The sequence below is a fragment of the Mastomys coucha genome, unplaced genomic scaffold (assembly GCF_008632895.1).
Source record: "Mastomys coucha isolate ucsf_1 unplaced genomic scaffold, UCSF_Mcou_1 pScaffold22, whole genome shotgun sequence".
NCBI lineage: Eukaryota > Metazoa > Chordata > Mammalia > Rodentia > Muridae > Mastomys > Mastomys coucha.
The window spans coordinates 8,307,444-8,308,918 of NW_022196905.1; the positions used below are offsets into that span (position 1 = coordinate 8,307,444).

Genomic DNA, 1,475 nt, shown 5'->3' on the forward strand with positions numbered 1-1,475 from the left:
TACCTTTCTGCAGAAGTTTGGTACAGGAGTCTAAAAGAGAGCCAGCAATAATGACAACCGACGTGGTGCCATCCCCTGCTTCTATGTCTTGAGCTTTAGACAGTTCCACCAGCTATGTAAATAGAACATGCCAAGATGCTAAGCAATGAGAACCCAGTAACATCTAACTCAAACCATCACATCGATGGTCGCCTACACAGAATTAGAAAATGCAACACATTCCTGACATCTGACTTTTAGTTTACTTTGGGTTTCATTTAAAGATGAAATTCCATGTATTTATGGCACACAAAATTGTTCTTATGATTTCTAGTTTAAATAGTAGATTGTAAAGAGTTCTCAGAAAATTCTGTCTGGGGTCCTATCCAAAAGTATCAACACTTAGGGTTGAGGATATAGCTCAGGAGTGCTTGCCTAGCACTCAGGAAGCTCTGGGGGTGTGAGCCCCAAACAGCATAAAGGAGGTATGGTTGTACACATGTAATTCCAGGACCTTAAAAATGGACACTGATCCAGTTATCCTTTGCTACATAGCAGCTCTAGGCTGGCCTAGGCCAAAATGTTAACCTGCCTTAAAAAAAAAGGTATCAAGGTCTTACAGGTATCCTATATAGAGAGGGAGAACCTATGAAGTCATTCTTAAACACCTTTGTCAAGTTTTTCTGAAGTGACCACATAGAAACATAACCTTACTTATTTAGAAAGTCATCTTTAAGTAATGAAAGGAGACCTTTTTTGAAGCATGTTGTCTATGATAGGCTGGAATGATTCTTTTGCTTCAGAGTACTTAAGATTACAGAATTTGTTGTACCCAACAATACATTCTAACAGAGAACAATTCCTAAAGCTTATTTTTGCTAATACAACTTCTCACTTGCCACAAGACTAATTGTGACTCTTGAATTGTAATTTTTGGAAAAGGCCAGTGAGAACTGAAGGTCTGATATGTGATTACAATTACTTTGTTTTCCAAGAACTGTGGGAGTAGCTCAGTAGTATAGTTCTTATTAAGCTTGCACGATACCATGGCTTCAATCCACAGCACAGAACCAGCCAAACACAAAAAAACAAAAAAAGATAACAAAATAAAAACAAAACAAAAACTCTCTTTATAACGAAGAACAGTATCTTAAAAATGTATATTTTTAGAATAAAGATAAAAAGATTCTTCATGTTTAAATAGTATCAAATTTAACTCTATTGAGTATCTTACAAGTACACTTAAAAACAAACCACCTAAGAAGAAAGCACACGCCCTCTCTGCAGAACTCAGAGGAGGATGAAGCTGGATTGCTGCCAAGTTCAAGGATATACAGTGACTACCAAGTCACTAGGGCTACAGAACAGATTATGTCTCAAAAACCAAACCACTCATCTATACTTACCATTCTGGCTGCTGGGTGCAATACCTGCATTTGTTTCAGAATGGTGGCACCATCATTTGTAATGGTCACATCGCCTTTTCCATCTTGAAT

At 37.4% G+C, this 1,475-nt stretch overlaps 1 protein-coding gene across 1 annotated transcript in view; it reads right to left on the bottom strand.

The window, feature by feature from the left end:
- The window catches only part of Cct4 (chaperonin containing TCP1 subunit 4), a gene marked incomplete at its 3' end in the record, with an annotated part of 7,878 nt that overhangs the window by 2,438 nt on the left and 3,965 nt on the right, over positions 1-1,475 (bottom strand). The window contains exons 3-4 of the mRNA XM_031342305.1: positions 1,386-1,475; positions 4-112 (exon numbers count right to left, since the gene is read on the bottom strand). Of these exons, the coding sequence (XP_031198165.1) occupies positions 4-112; positions 1,386-1,475 (199 nt within the window). The remainder of the gene's footprint in view (positions 1-3; positions 113-1,385) is intronic.